General features: G+C 44.5%; 1 protein-coding gene across 2 annotated transcripts in view; it reads right to left on the reverse strand.

The window, feature by feature from the left end:
* The window catches only part of MLXIPL (MLX interacting protein like), a 141,547-nt gene that overhangs the window by 19,148 nt on the left and 107,252 nt on the right, over positions 1-15,147 (reverse strand). For both annotated transcript variants that reach the window (XM_073565755.1, XM_073565756.1), the window contains exons 10-13: positions 11,522-11,583; positions 5,678-5,906; positions 3,915-3,991; positions 3,714-3,833 (exon numbers count right to left, since the gene is read on the reverse strand). In XM_073565755.1, coding sequence (XP_073421856.1) covers positions 3,714-3,833; positions 3,915-3,991; positions 5,678-5,906; positions 11,522-11,583 — 488 coding nt within the window. The remainder of the gene's footprint in view (positions 1-3,713; positions 3,834-3,914; positions 3,992-5,677; positions 5,907-11,521; positions 11,584-15,147) is intronic.

Consider the following 15,147-nt stretch of genomic DNA (forward strand, 5'->3'; position numbering starts at 1 on the left):
GTGCGTCTCCACTAGGGCCAATATGTGAGGACGGCAATGTCTGATATGTGAGAATACCTTAATTTTCTTGCGAGGGGTTTTTATGCCCCTCACATTCCAGGTCATACAAATCAGCTCAGAACCCATTACCATCCATTCAAATATGGTGTATAATGGCGCCCGAGCCAGGTGCAGAGAGTCCACACAGATAGCAGAATTTGACAGAGGCTGCAGCCTCTATCTAAACAACAAACATAAAAAAAACTTTTAAAAAAGAAAAAGCAAAAGCAATGCAGGAACCTAGTAACATAGGCGTACAGTCTTACGCCCCCAACAGAAAATGAATAAGGGGATACCATCACTGAGCACAGTGTCCGGTATAGCTGGTATCTGGGAACTCGCCGGGAGAGCTCCAATTAGACCTTTGGTTGAAAGGATCCGAAATAACAGTCGCCGCATTAGGACTCCCCCGCCGGGGATCCCCCAAGGGACCGCAGCCATTCAGTCGCCTCCGCCGGATCCGTAAAAAATACAGAAGAACCCTCATGGACAACTCGGAGCCGGGCTGGATATATCATAGAATATACAATGTTCCTGTCTCTGAGCCGCTTCTTGACCTCGAAGAACTGCGCCCGCTCTTTCTGCAGCTCCACGGAGAAGTCCGGAAAGATGGAAATGACAACATTATTGAATTTAATAGGACTTTTCAGGCGCGCCAGGCGTAAGATGGTGTCTCTGTCCTTGCAGTTGAGCAGGCGTGCCAGGAATGGTCGAGGTGGGGCCCCCGGAGGCAGGGGTCTGGTAGGGACCCTGTGAGCTCTTTCAACGGCGAATAATGAGGAGAATTCATCCCCTAAGGAGGTCTTAAGCCAATCCTCTAGAAACTGCTCAGGATGCTGACCCTCCGAGCGCTCAGGCAGCCCAACAATACGTATATTATTCCTGCGCATTCTGTTTTCTAAATCATCCGCCTTTTGCTTCCAGGCATTCATGGAGCCCGCCACCTTCGTTAATTTAGCCTCCATAGGTGTAATGGTATCTTCCACCCTGGACACCCTCGTTTCCACCTACGTAATGCGTCCCTTCATGGCCTGCATATCTTGACGGAGTCTCCCCACCTCCGTATAAACATCCTCAATTTTCTCTGTCAGGGATGTCCTGGTCAATGAGATAGCCTGCATCAACTGCGCAGACGCTTGTTTAAGGGTCTTCCTGATCCGTCTCCTCCTCTCCCCCAGAAGGGCGATTTTTGCGCTGAACATGAGAGGATGTGCTCCTACTGTGCCGCGCACTTTCAGCGGGGTCAGGTCTAGCAAACTCCTTTAATTTTTCCGCAGCTCCCGGCCCCTTAAGTCGGCTCATGATTGTCTGCAGTGCGGCTGATAAAACAAATTAAGGTGTTCAATCCAGGTATTGCCCACTACAGATGGGTATCACAGCGGGCTGGCAACAGTTAATTGTGAATCAAGCTACAGAGGGACGTTTGAGGGATTACCAGGGCAGCAGCTAGGTACAGTCCAGATGATCTTTATGGCCCGGGGAGGGAGGGGGTCCCACAGAGGCAGCTGCAGTGGGGGAGGGTGCACAAAGCCTCCCTTAATAATGGCGCCAGCCGGCAGTGAGTGGATGGGCAGAGAGGGATACCGCGCAGGGGCCCGTTTCCCAGGGCACTCACCTCGCGCTCCCCCGGGTTGTCAATCAAATCTCCTCTCTCCCCGGCGGCGGTGCAGCAGTGGGAAGCCGGCGCTGCAGCTCTCAGCAGTTGAGCTGCGCGCCCAAGATGGCCGCCGCCTCGTGGAAGAACCAGCCGCCCGCTCTTATCTCCCCCGTCGCCCGCTCTCAGGATCCGTCTCCCGACCTTCCACAAAGCGCCCAAAGGGTCCCAGCGTCTGAGGGAGGTCCAGCCAGCAGCAGGTGAGCCGCCAGAAAAAGGTCTAGGGACCAGGATATGGCAGGATTATGCGGAGCTCTCCTCACCAGCGTCCTTTCCCTCTCACGGCATAGCCACGCCCCCCGATGGATTTTCTTTAAAGAATTTCCCAACTATAAGAAATGGACAGGGATTTCCATAGTGAGACCTCCGGCAATCAGCTGGTAAGTTTCGCTCACAAGAGAGATGACTCTTCAGAGAGTTGGATTGGTGATGGTAAGGTCACTCGGCTCAAACTCCGATCAAAGATTGCTCTGAGCGTCATTCTATTGTGATCTGGAACGAGAAGATGGAAAACTTAATTTTTCCATCTTCCCACGGTCCGAATCTGAGTATGTCGGACTGCACTGGGATGACATACGAGTGCAGTTTGATATTTCACACGCACCCATAGACTTGAATGGGTGCACGTAATCAGATTTAGACTACGACCACACTATCTGTATTCAGTCAGTATTTCACATCAGTATTTGTAAGCCAAAACCCGGAGTGGGTCAAACATGCAGAATTGGTGCACTTGTTTCTATTATACCTTGTCCTCTGATTGTTCCTCACCTGGCTTTGGCTTACAAATGCTGAGAAAAAATACTGAACAAATACTAATAGTGTGGCCGTAGCCTTACAGATTCACTCGCAGCATGCTGTGATTTTTTTTCTCATGGCGAATCGGCACGAGAAAAAAATAAATCACAGATCTGAACTGCCCCGTAGAATAACATTGGTCTGAGAGCTATCTGATAAAACATCACAGCACTTGGCCGTGTTATACGCTCGTGTGAGCGAGCCCTTATTGTGATGGAAGCTGGCAGAAAGTGTTCCATTTCCTTATACCACCTCCACAGGCGAGAAGAAGCATTGCACAGCACTTACTGACGGGGCTGTTCATATAATGCCTGGATATGCGGTGTCCCCTGAAGCAAACACATTAGAGCAGGTTGCCATAATGGTGTTTTTGTTACAGTGTGTTTTTAGCATTTTTTATGATCCCAGATGATACTTCATACTTTATAGTCCATAATGTAATGCACTATATGCAGTCTTTTACTTTTAGGTGTTTTTAGCATTTTTGCTAAATGCCATATGCTCCTGGCATGGCGTTTTTTTTTCTGATGTTTTCACAATCTGTTTCTCCATAAGAATTAACAGGAACGTTTGGTAATTCCTTTTTTTTTTAAATTTTCCCAGATAAAGACATTTATCTGTTTGTTGTCACTATTGGCATTTTTGACAACAGAATGTGGTGTCATACTGCTCCTCACCTTTGATTACATTATTTGAAAATTACAATATTCTTTTTTATTTTGTGAAAAATACAGCTAGATTTACAGTTGACAGTCTTGCAAAAAAATTTTTTGCAGTGTTCTCTTAAAGTAAAAATATAATAACCAAGCTTCAGCTGCTGCACTGGCGTCTTATTTACTTATGTACAAATAATTTTACTTATTGGGTAGATATTAGTGATGAGTGAATGTGCTCAGATACGGTGTTATCCAAACATGCTCGGGTGCTAACCGAGTGTCTTCGGCGTGCTTGAATAATATGCTGCATGTCTCGCAGCTGTTAGGTAATCCCTGCATGTGTTGCGGCTGTCTAACAGCCACGAGACATGCAGCCACGGGGTCTCAAACCTATTATTCAAACGCTCGGTTAGCACATGAGCATGCTCAGATAACACCTTATCCAAGCACACTCGCTCATCACTACTAGAAATCATCTGTCTGCAGGTTCTTTTCTAGAAGGTGACAATCACTGGATGCGGGAAAGTAGTGGGACATTTATGTGCACGGATAGACACGTGTGATACCTTGTTGTTGTGCTGTACATGTAAATTCGTCACCAGGTTCTGTAGGGTGTCAAAGCCCAGTTTAATGTTACAACGACGTTTCTGCTCAGCTGAGATATGGGTTATACGTCGGCTCTCCACCTGAGACACACGGAAATAACATACACATTGGTAGGCTAATATGTTATGAACGACCCCTAAATAAATATTATACATACTTGCCTTCTTAGTCTCAGGTCTGTTCCAAGAGTTAGTAGCCTGTGCACCAGGTATAGTCAGCAAATCTTTGCGGTCATCCCCTAAAATGCCGAATGGTTAAAGGAGGAGGTGAAAAGTTAACCAAAATGTAATCAGATGGAAACTATCATGGATGTATGGACACTTTTACACAAATATTTCAGTATCCTGCATCAATATTTGTAAACGGTTTTTTCATGTATATAGGCTCTATTGATACTGTAAAGATGGAAGTCGGGTGGCTAATGAGAACTGAGCTCTAAAGTGAATGTCTTCTCTTGAGCATAATATTTTTTATCTTATCAGCATGGAGAGATTCTAATAAAATACAACCTTTAATATATCATATAAAACAGGGAAATCTCCAAAGACAATAAGACCATAGGTGCAGATGTCTACCACCCATCAAATGAATTAGATAGATAGGACAAATAAACAGTAATTATTGTAGGAAATATATTTATTTTTGGGGTGGAAAATAGGAAAACTTTTTTTTTTTTAAATAAAATGGTGGTGCGTCTTATAATCCTATTTTACGGTAGTTTTCTGGGGGTCAGCAGCGGCAGAGCGGGGTCACGGGAGGCAGGGCCTGGGAGGAGGGAGGTAGTGTCCCGGCGCAGCTCTCCTAAGATGTTGGCGCTGAGCGGAGTCTTCCTTCCTATTAATTACCCTGCGGTGGGTTTCAGGAAAATGACCGATGGAGGCAGCACATGCGCAGACTGAGATCTCAGGAAACGAGATCTCTCACCCCTATCATCTTATGAGAGACCAGCGCCAGCAACCTCGCACTGCCAGGACACCCACTCATCCCAACCCATCGCCCATAGCAGCGCCTTACTCCTGACGCCAATGCCGGCCTCCTGAAGCAGCAACCCAGCCTCCTGGGACCCCACTTCACCGCAGCCCCCCCAGTAAGATACTTTCCTTCGGATTATAACACGCACCTGTATTTTACTCCTTAATTTTTTGGGAAAAAAGTGCATCTTATATTCTGAAAAATACGGTAGTTAAAATTAGTGGTTTGAGTGATTCATTGGTGGCATATGGGGGCTATAAATGTAAATGTATCGTTTCTCTACAGCTGTTCGAGTACAGCATGGGCAATGTGTCGATGAAGCCAGAACGTACAGCCGGCTTCATTATACATTCTCAGTGATGGAGAATATTGTGTGCGTGACCGATACTGGCAAAGAGCTGGCGATAACAGCGTTCTTAAAAATCACAGCACTCACTGGGACTGATCATCAGGACGGGGCACTTTTCATCCCTGTTAGAATGGAGCGGCTGTGCGTGTGCTTGACCACCACTCTATTCATTCTCTATGGTGCAGCCAGAAACAGCAGGGCGCAGTGCCCAGCAGCCCTGTAGGAAATGGAGCAGCGGTCGGGCATGCACATTGCCACTACATTATGACTGAGATAAAAGTTCCCAATTCTACTGATCGGTGCTGTTCGCACCCCCACCATCCCCTATAAGTTATCACCTATGCTGAGGATCTTCGCTGGAGAATCCCTTTAAATAATAAGCAGAAAATCCTCAGCTCGCTGCAAGGAATTTAGAGCTCTGTATAAGAAAAATGGAAACTCTGACTGCTATCACGATATAGTTATCAGAACAGAATATTGGGCCTAAAACAAACAAAGTGGTGATGAAGGTGGAGATTCATAATACTATGAATACCATTATAGAAAGGACAATAATAATACACAATTAGAGGACTACTGTAAAGATGATGACCATGTACTCACTGCAGGTGGTTGTTGGCGACAATCTTTCAGGTTTAGGTAGTAGAGGCGAACATGTCAAGTTTGTGGTTCCAGAAACTGTTTTGTTGCTTGAGGAACATAAAACGGGACTAAGATATATTGCTGGAGGGGGAGCAAAACTCAGAGCGCCTCTCGGGGAAGATGAAGATAAAGGTGACACCACCGGCACAGCAATGCCAGGAAAAGACATCTCATCAGACCTGTCACCTGCCTGGGAGGGAATACAACACTATAAGCCTTACACCATCATTCCTATGTGATCAGCGAGATTTCTACTGGAAGTTATAACCCTGATTCTACTATCCACCTATTTAACTGAAAAAATATTTTCTGACACCAATCACCTGTCCATGGTCTTTTTTATTGGTTCTACATGTGCTTCTCCCAAAATTAGAATATCATAAAAAAGTTAACGTAACTTATTTCAGTTCTTCAATACAAAAGTGAAACACATTATATAGAGTCATTACAAACAGAGTGATCTATTTCAAGTGTTTATTTCTGTTAATGTTGATTATTATGGCTTACAGCCAATGAAAACCCAAAAGTCATTATCTCAGTAAATTAGAATACTTTATAACACCAGCTTGAAAAATGATTTTAAAATCCAAAATATTGGCCTACTGAAATGTATGTTCAGTAAATGCACTCAATACTTGGTCGGGGCTCCTTTTGCATCAATTACTGCATCAGTGCGGCGCGGCATGGAGGCGATCAGCCTGTGGCACTGCTAAGGTGTTATGGAAGCCCAGGTTGCTTTGATAGCAGCCTTCAGCTCATCTGCTTTGTTGGGTCTGGTGTCTCTCATCTTCCTCTTGACAATACACCATAGATTCTCTATGGGGTTAAGGTCAGGCGAGTTTTTTGGACAATCAAGCACAGTGATGCTGTTGTTTTTAAACCAGGTATTGGTACTTTTGGCAGTGTGGACAGGTGCCAAGTCCTGCTGGAGAATGAAATTTCCATCTCCAAAGTAGCTTGTCGGCAGAGGGAAGCATGAAGTGCTCTAAAATTTACTGGTAGACGGCTGCGATGACTTTGGTCTTAATAAAACATGGTGGACTTACACCAGCAGATGGCTTAAGTCCCCAAACCATCACTGATTGTGGAAACTTCACACTAGACCTCCAGCAGCTTGGATTGTCGTCTCTCCACTCTTCCTCCAGACTCTGGGACCTTGATTTACAGAATTTACTTTCATCTGAAAACAACACCTTGGACCACTGAGCAACAGTCTAGTTCTTTTTCTCCTTGGTCCAGGTAGGATGCTTCTGGCGTTATGTATTGGTCATGAGAGGCTTGACACAAGGAATGTGACACTTGTACCCATGTCCTGGATACCTCTGTGTGTGGTAGCTCTTGAAGCAATGACTCCAGCAGCAGTCCTCTCCTTGTGAATCTCTCCCAAATTTTTGAAAGGCCTTTTCTTAACAATCCTTTCAAAGCATTCCGGTTGCTTGAGCACCTTTTTCTACCACACTTTTTCCTTCCACTCAACTTTACATTAATATGCTTGGATAAAGCACTCTGTGAACAGCCAGCTTCTTTAACAATGACCTTTTGTGGCTTACCTTCCATGTGGAGTGTGTCAAAGACTGCCTTCTGGACATCTGTCAAGTCAGCAGTCTTCCCCATGATTGTGGAGCCTACTGAAACAGACTAAGGGACATTTTAAATGCTTAGGAAGCCTTTGCAGGTGTTTTTTGTTAATTATTCTACTTTACTGAGATAATGACTTTTGGGTTTTCATTGGCTGTAAGCCATAATCATCAACATTAACAGAAATAAACACTTGAAATAGATTACTCTGTTTGTAATGACTCTATATAGGGTAATAGGAGTTTCACTTTTTGTATTGAAGAACTGAAATAAATTAACTTTTTGATGACATTCTAATTTTGTAAGAAGCACCTGTATATCTTCAATAAATGGTGAGGATAACTTTTACAGTTTACTGACTGTACTAACGTTTTTATAAACCCATCAGCCCTATAACAAAGAATTATTACTATTTTCATAGAGAACCAGAGTTGTGGAGTCAGTAAGCCAAAGTTTAGACTCAGACTCCTGCACAGGGTTTCTATTTTGACTTTTTTTTTCCCCGGACAGTTTAGAAAAAAATCACGGACAGCCAACGTTTTTACAGACATATTGGAAAACCATAATACGGTAAACCATTATGATTTTCAGTGATCCATGACTACAGCCCATAATATGGTATGGAGAAATCAGCTGTAGTCACTGTAAACTGTAATATGGTAATTAGAGAAAATTAATCTGTACAAGTGTCTTCAGCTTAAGAAAAAACACAGTCGCCTGAAATTTCTTTATGGACAGGGCAAAGAAGTGACAAATTCTGTCCTGGAATTTCTGGATGGCTGGCAATCCTGCTCCTACAAAAATGACCAAAAATTAGTAATAACAAATTTACTGTAGTAAAATGATAACATCACTGTATCCCTGTGAGTTGTTTTTTTTTTAAATAATTAGGAGCATTAGACTGCTAGAACGTAAAAGTATATTTATATTATTGACACTTCTAAACTTCTCTAAATTCCTATGAAAATGATTACATTAATTAACCAATATTAAAGAAGTTGGCCACTACTTGGACAACTCTTTCTCATACCCCTTGTTTGGCCCCCATAAAATAATAAAGTTGTACTCATCTCCTGTGCCAGCACCGTTTCCGTGGTGTCAGCACTCCATCTCCCGGGGCTTCCATGCTGTTGTTGTGACACGTGATGCCGACGCCCAATCAGCACTGGTGTCACTGTCCCCGCCTCCTGACAAATTCAGCAGAAAGAAGAAATGAGATCAGCTGCACCCCGGACTACCCTCTTTATATTCGATTTGTCCAAAGACGAGGACAGTGACGCCAGCAGTGATTGGGCATCGGCATCACGTGTCACAACCGCACGAGAGCCCCCGGGGAGAACGAGTGTTGACACCACAGGAATGGCACCGGCACAAGAGGTGAGTATAAACTTTATTATTTTATGGTGGCCAAACATTTTGATCAAGAAGGGGTTGCCCTAGTTGTAGACAGCCCCTTTAATAATGGATACATTTTTAAAAAAAAAGCTGGAGATGGTATTTTTCTACCAACTTTGTCTCCATCCAATACCTGCTCCAAGTCCAGAAGTCTAAATCCTTTGTACCTGTGTAAACAACTGACATTTTCAAAAACAAATAGCCACATAACGCATAGGCTATGTTCGCACTATCAGTATTTGGTCAGTATTTTACCTCAGTATTTGTAAGCCAAAACCAGGAGAGGAACAATCAGAGAAAAAGTATAATAGAAACCCGTCACCATTTCTGTATTTCTCGCCGACTTCGTTTTGTCTTACAAATACTGAGGTAAAATACTGTCCGAATACTGAACGTGTGAACGTGGCCTTAGGCTTCATACTATAAATTTACCAAGCTTTTATAGTTACTGGGTAAAGCAATTAGGGACCTAATAAAGTAGTAAAGGCGTCACCAGCACCAGTCTTCAAAATACAAATTTTATACGTTATTAAATAGATCTCTTAGATCTGCTGAGACTGGTGTACTTACTATAAAAATTTCTAAATGATTGTATAGTCCTGATATTAAACTTTTAGTACTTTTGATTCCCCCCGGCCCCCGCACCTTTGATGCATAAATGCCTTTTTTTATCTCGGTTGAGATGTATGTAAATCGCCGCGGTCCGGTCCGATGGGCGGGGTTTATTCACCTTCTCCCCCCCTCCTCGGCTTGCTGAAAGTAACTTCATCTGTGAATATCACAGATGTTGTAGTTTTCCGCACTTGCGCATTGAGAAGGCCTCCGGCGCTTGCGCAGTATGGCTTCCTCAGCACTGCGCAGGGCTTTACAATGCATCCGGCGGCCAGGAAGAGTGTGTCCTGCATGTGAAGACTTCCGGGGCATACACCGCGCTGAAAAATACCAGCGCATGCGCAGTACTGATTATATGCTTTTCCCACAGTTGGGCAAAGCATACTGCGCAAGTGCCGGAGACCTTTTCAATGCGCACGCGTGTTAAAACTACGTGAACGCAGGAAGAAAGAATAAATGCATAGAGCAAGACAGGGAGGAGGGAGAAGGCAAATAAGCCCCGCCCATCGGAGCAGACCGCGGCGATTTACATACATCTCAACCGAGATAATAAAAAAGGTATTTATGCATCAAAGGTGCAGGGTCAGGGGGAATCAAAAGTACTAATAGAATCCTTATGTGACACACCATTGAATGATATCTTTACACAATATTACTAAAAATGGGTGACAGATTCCCTTTAAAATGAGAACTATATTAGTCCATATAGAGCTCATTTTAATATCCAGCTGGATATTGCTCAAAAAGGATTGAGGTATGTGCACATGTTTGGGTATGTGCACATGTTTTGCCATCATGCCAGGTTTTGCAAAATGCTCCAGGAAAACGGCGGTGTTTTTTCTGAAGCGTCTTTTTTGGCATACTTTATGCTGTCTTAACATAGGTGGCAGTGACTGAACAGCCAAATGTTCTCTATATTAGGTAGCAGAGCAATTCCTCACTACGCTGCCCAATCACTAAGGCCGGATTTACACTTCCGTTTTTTTCCGAAACTGGCAAAAAAAAAACGGTACCGGAGATGTCCGTGTGTGTAATACTTCGGTACACGTGTGGCAACCGTGCACCACTCGTGAGCCGCATTAGTACCACACGGACGGGCTCCTCAGAAGCAGCGGTACAGTAAGTGCTGTTCCCCGACGCCGAGTGGTGAACACGGCTCTCATCATTCTCCCCTGCTCTGCCAGCAATCAGCGTGAGCAGGGGAGAATGATGAGAGCTATATTCAAGTGATAACAATGATAGCAGGCTGTGGCTGATGAGACTATTACATCCATCAGCCTACATCTGCTGCCGTTAACAACAGTGACAGCAGGAATGGCTGTGAGTTTTGCCTGGCTGCTTATAGAAAACACAGGGGAACCCACGCCTTTTTTTAAATTGATTTATTTATAGTGCAGGCGGCGAGTGATGAATACTCCCATCAGCTGCTCCAGCTGTCACTGTTATTAGCGGCAGCAGGTGTAGGCTGATGGGAGTACTAGTCTCATCAGCCACCGCCTGCTGTCATTGTTGTCACTTGAGTATAACTCTCATCATACTCCTCTGCTCGCGCTGATTGCCGGTAGAGCAGGGGAGAATGATGAGAGCCATCTTCAGCACCAGGCGCCGGGGAACAGTGCTTACTGTACTGCTGCTTCTCAGGCGCCGCAATGTGTCACACGGATGAGATCCCAGTGTGTGTCATCCATGTGCACGTGTGGGAGACGTTCTGCCGCCCATGCTGCCGGTAAAATACGGACATGTCTAAGTGTGGGTTACACGGAAACACGGTCTATGGAAACACATGGACATGTGCACATCAATGTAGACTTCAATGCGTCTATGTGTGTCAGTGTCTCTGGTACGTGTGAAAACTGTCATCATACGTACCGGAGACACTAACGTGTGAAAGAGCCCTAAAGGGAGCACAAGGAAGCTCTATAGTTAGAGGTCACCTACACAGTCATGTCTCGTAGTGAATTGGAGCTTGCACGTGAATATAAAAAATGACATACGTTAAAGCGAACCTGTCAACAGATTTCACAATACAAACTGCATATACAATTAGAATTTTTAGACGTGAAAAGGCTGGTGTACTTTCTTTGAAAATCCAGTAATTAAAATGAGCATCTGGTGACAGGATCAAGGTCTTTTATTTTTGTAGTAGATTTAAACTGTGAAACTATGCTAACTGCATAATTAGATTTTAGCAAGGTGCTTAACATTCAACGACGCAATTACCGTTTTATTGAGCCCATTAGGTCCACATGATTGCATATTTGAAGAAGAGTCTGCGTTAGGTACTGAAAAAAAAAAAAATTGTGAAAAAGGAATTTATTTCCGGACAGGCAAGTGACATATTTAGCAAGTTTAATTTGTATGATATGTGACAAAAAAAACTGCACGATCTTTAAATTAGCAGAAAATAAAAAGATCCATATTTCTGGAACCGTATGGGGAGTTAAAAAAAAACTTTGATCAAAATTTGTATCTTCTTAATAAATTGCAGTCATCATATTATATAGCATTGTGTACTTACAATTGCTCATTTTGACATTCTGCTCAGATAATTCTTTTTCCATTAAATCTATGACATCACATGATTGAAAACTGACTAGCTGTATACTTGTAAGCTCTATGTAGGAACAGGAGGTTAATTTTTCCTGTATGAGTCATAAGTCACTGCAAAAGGCTATGGCAGGGGGAGGAGGGAGCAAATGGGTCAGGACGAGTTGAAGCGGGGAATGATTTTTCTAGGGACAACATACTTCCTGTTTCTACATAGAGCAGAGATAAGAGAAGAATTATCTGGGTAGAAAGGCAAAATGAGCAATTGTAAGTACACAGTGCTGTATAATATCATGACTGCAATATATTAAGAGGACAAAAACTTTGATGGGAGGAGGCGTGCTTCTTTAAAAAAAAATTACCAAGTGTTCTCCTTATTATATTTGTATGCTCTTTTTGCAGCGGTTTGGTGCTGCATATACAAGTGACTGCTGAAGTCTAGTTTAAGCGATGAGGACAGTGTACATACAGCACAGTACTGATGCAAAAAAGGAAATATAAGACAAAGACCATCAACTTCATTCAGATTTTTTTTTTTTATGTACAGTAGTGTTCAAAATAATAGCAGTGTGTTCAAAAACATGGGTTAATCACAAAATCTTTATACTAGTTTTTATTTCCATGCATTGGGAATATTGCACACTGTTTTCTAATTTGAAACATGAAGAGAAATGTATATAATTTTTAACTACTTCACAGACAATAACAAAAAATGAACATTGGGCTGTTCTGAAAAATAGCAGTGTCTGCATTTGTCTTTACAAACTCATAATATGTACTTTTTTGTGTGGAGTTAGCATTCCCGTAAATCACTAACCTAATATTTAGTTGTATACCCACAGTTTTTTAGAACTGCTTCACATCTACAGTAATTTTTGGACTATAAGACGCACCTAAGTTTTAGAGGATGAAATTAGAAAAACAAAATTGAAGCAAAAAATGTGGTCAATTCTATACTTAATATGTCCAATCCTGGTATGCATAGCTCCCTTATCTCTATCCTGGTATGGAGGGCCCCCTCATCCCCATCCTGGCATTCATCGCCCAAAATCTCTGTCCGGCTATGCATGGCTCCATCCTTATCCTGGTATGCATGGCCCCAACCTTATCCTGGTATGATAGGCCGCCATCTCTGTCCTGGTATGCATGGCTCCATCCTTATCCTGGTATACGTCGCCCCAACCTTATCCTTGTTATGATTGGCCCCATCCTTATCCTGGTATGCATGGCCCCATCCTTATCCTGGTATGCATGGCCCCATCCTTATCCTGGTATGCATGGCCCCATCCTTATCCTGGTATGCATGGCTCCATCCTTATCCTGGTATGCATGGCCCCAACCTTATCCTGATATGATAGGCCGCCATCTCTGTCCTGGTATGCATGGCTCCATCCATATCCTGGTATGATTGGCCCCATTCTTATCCTGGTATGATTGGCCCCATCCTTATCCTGGTATACACGGCCTCATCCTTATCCTGGTATGCGTCGCCCCAACCTTATCCTTGTTATGATTGGCCTCATCCTTATCCTGGTATGCGTCGCCCCAACCTTATCCTTGTTATGATTGGCCCCATCCTTATCCTGGTATGCATGGCCCCATCCTTATCCTGGTATGCACGGCCCCATCGTTATCCTGGTATGCAAGGCCCCATCGTTATCCTGGTATGCATGTCTCCATCCTTATCCTGGTATGCACGGCCCCATCGTTATCCTGGTATGCATGTCTCCATCCTTATCCTGGTATGCACGGCCCCATCCTTATCCTGGTATGCACGGCCCCATCTTTATCCTGGTATGCACGGCCCCATCCTTATCCTGGTATGCACGGCCCCATCCTTATCCTGGTATGCACGGCCCCAACCTTATCCTGGTATGATAGGCCGCCATCTCTGTCTGTCCTGGTATGCAAGGCCCCATCGTTATCCTGGTATGCAAGGCCCCATCCTTATCCTGGTATGCATGGCCCCATCCTTATCCTGGTATGCATGGCCCCATCCTTATCCTGGTATGCATGGCCCCATCCTTATCCTGGTATGCACGGCCCCATCCTTATCCTGGTATGCACGGCCCCATCCTTATCCTGGTATGCACGGCCCCATCATTATCCTGGTATGCACGGCCCCATCCTTATCCTGGTATGCACGGCCCCATCCTTATCCTGGTATGCACGGCCCCATCCTTATCCTGGTATGCACGGCCCCATCCTTATCCTGGTATGCACGGCCCCATCCTTATCCTGGTATGCACGGCCCCATCCTTATCCTGGTATGCACGGCCCCATCCTTACCCTGGTATGCACGGCCCCATCCTTACCCTGGTATGCACGGCCCCATCCTTACCCTGGTATGCACGGCCCCATCCTTACCCTGGTATGCAAGGCCCCATCGTTATCCTGGTATGCACGGCCCCATCCTTATCCTGGTATGCACGGCCCCATCCTTCTCCTGGTATGCACGGCCCCATCCTTATCCTGGTATGCACGGCCCCATCCTTATCCTGGTATGCACGGCCCCATCCTTATCCTGGTATGCACGGCTCCATCCTTATCCTGGTATGATTGGTCACCTTCCCCATCCTGGTATGTATGGCCCCAGCAGGAAAAAAAAAAAAATTGTACCTTCCCTGCACGCCCTCGCAGTCCATGGCAGTGACGTCATGCGCTGCTTACAAGCCGCCGAGGACAGCTGCCGGAATACGCACTGTTCTCCACGCCGGGACTGTGTGTGTGGAGCACAGTGAGTATTCATTGCTCTTTAGTGAGCACAGTGTCAACCGCAGCAACCGGGTTCCTGCAGCTGTTGGGCTTTCACATATGCCGCTACTAAAGGGAAGGGATATTTATTGCATTCCACACCTATGGGAGTGGAATGCAGTGGATATTCATTGCCTTAAGTAGCCATCACACTTGAATGCCCTAGTGAATATTCATTTCTCTTTAGCAGTGGGCACACTGTTATCCGCAGCAGCCAGCACAGGCATTATCCGCAGCGGGCACAGGCGTTAGCTGCAGCAGCCAACTCCTGCCTCCTGTGGCCCCTTTTGAACAATGCTATTCACGTTTTTCATAAATAGACCACTTACCCATTATAGTCTATGGGGATGTTCACATGTCCATGTTTTTTTTGTAGACCATGTGTCTGCAAACATCATGAGGACATTAATATTTTTGATCAGACTCACGGATCAAAATTCTGCAAGTGCAATGAAAATCACTGACAGCACACAGACGGCCTCAGTGTGTAATCCGTGTGCTGTGTGTGATTAGCATCGTTAGGAATAAGAGAAGATTTGCAAGTT

The sequence above is a fragment of the Dendrobates tinctorius genome, unplaced genomic scaffold (genome assembly GCF_039654945.1).
Source record: "Dendrobates tinctorius isolate UK_male_01 unplaced genomic scaffold, ASM3965494v1 ptg000016l, whole genome shotgun sequence".
NCBI classification, from domain to species: domain Eukaryota; kingdom Metazoa; phylum Chordata; class Amphibia; order Anura; family Dendrobatidae; genus Dendrobates; species Dendrobates tinctorius.